This window comes from Chaetura pelagica, unplaced genomic scaffold, assembly GCF_000747805.2.
Source record: "Chaetura pelagica isolate M959 unplaced genomic scaffold, ChaPel_1.0 scaffold123, whole genome shotgun sequence".
Lineage (NCBI taxonomy): Eukaryota > Metazoa > Chordata > Aves > Apodiformes > Apodidae > Chaetura > Chaetura pelagica.
This window is the reverse complement of record NW_009953295.1, coordinates 9728639-9730196: the sequence shown is the minus strand read 5'-3', so window position 1 is coordinate 9730196 and position 1558 is coordinate 9728639. Positions and strand designations below refer to the sequence as shown.

Here is a 1558-nt window from a genome sequence, read left to right as displayed (position 1 = left end):
CACATTGTCATTTAAATGCTCTGGGCACTTTGAACTGATATACAGGAAAGTAATGACTGTCTTGCCACTGTATTTGCTCTGTGTGAATGCGGCCGTCTGCTCCAGGTGGTGTGACTGTGAGCCATGTGAGCGTGAACCAATTCACACAGGTTGCTTTGAGGTATGGTTGGTGTGGTTTGTAACAGCATAAACACAGCCAAAGGAGTGATGGAGGGAGTGGAGATATGTAGAAGTGATCTGTTGTGAAAGAAATGTAGAAAGTGAATGTATTCAAAGTTTCATTATTATTCAACTGGAATAGAAGTTTACGTAGTATTCTAATCTTATACAGTATGACTATCAGCACTGCTGCATAGCATGCTGCTTTACACTTGCTTTGTAAAAATGTCTGGATTTAATGAAATGGAAATGTGTGTTTCCATCTTCAAATGTCAGGCAAAAGTTCTTCTTATAATGAATTTTAGATGCAGAAATACTGTATCTTCATAATAAAAATCCATTTTACATCTAAACTGCTTGATTGTTTTCTACAGGTGTTGGTGCCTATGTATCTCCTGACATGATGGTTGCTGAATACTCTTTAAGAGAAAAACTGCCAGCAAATCAATATACTTGGTCATCCAGAGGGCCTAGGTAGGTTATACTACAAGAACAAATGCATTACTTTGGAGTTCAGACTATGTAATTCAAAATCTAAAAGACTGTCAATAATACCATAATAAATTATGTATTTTCCATGGGAAGAGCACAGGTAGCCTGCTGTACTTGCAAGTCCTTTGTATGTGAGGCTATAAAATTCCTGGGGAAGGGAGAAGACCAAGGATCTGCCTCACCATAACCTGTATGTTTCAGGAAAGTGTATTTAATTAGCACAAACCTATTCAGAGATTACAAAAGTTGTTTGGAAATTCTCTCCTTTTCTGAAATCTGTTTTTTTCCATAGGATTTATTTCATTTGTGTTAGTGTGGTCAAGTTAACTGTTCAGTTAGTGTTGAACATCAAAATAAATACTGTTACTGCATTGGAGTTACTTCTGACATTTCATGTCTCAGAAGCATTTGATAGTAATGTGGTAGCCAAAAGAAGAAAAGAGAATTGTGTCTCTTCCTGAGTGCTTGCCTGTGTTTAAGACTTTGGAATTGTGCTCGTAAGTCTTGAAGTTACTGTATACTGCCTTTTGTAGTTCAGTCTACGGTAGTACTGGGTGAAGGAAAAGAAGAAAAACTGTAGCTCAGGGTTGGTTCTTGGTTTATTTGCTTGTTACAAAGCAAATGGTTTCCTATTAGCTTTAGTCTTTACAGTTAGCTCTCATGGTGTTTGTATATTTACCGCCAAGTGTATTTTTCCCAGACCCTTATTATGTAGAATTGTCATATTTCATATAGGGGAAAGTGTGTTGTCTACCTTCAGCTGAGAAAAGGAGAAGGTTTTATAATTAATATGCATGAATACACATACTCTCACACATAAACTACATTTTGTGTGCTTTGTCACCTTGCGTTGTGAAGTAGTCAGAATGAGCATATGGGAACTGGAAGGCCCAAGTCTGGCCCCTGG

The 1558-nt window shown here is 37.5% G+C and overlaps 1 protein-coding gene across 1 annotated transcript in view; it reads left to right on the top strand.

Moving 5' to 3' along the window:
• The window catches only part of TPP2 (tripeptidyl peptidase II), a 55374-nt gene that overhangs the window by 14502 nt on the left and 39314 nt on the right, over positions 1–1558 (top strand). The window contains exon 10 of the mRNA XM_009997975.1: positions 534–633. Within this exon, the coding sequence (XP_009996277.1) occupies positions 534–633 (100 nt within the window). The remainder of the gene's footprint in view (positions 1–533; positions 634–1558) is intronic.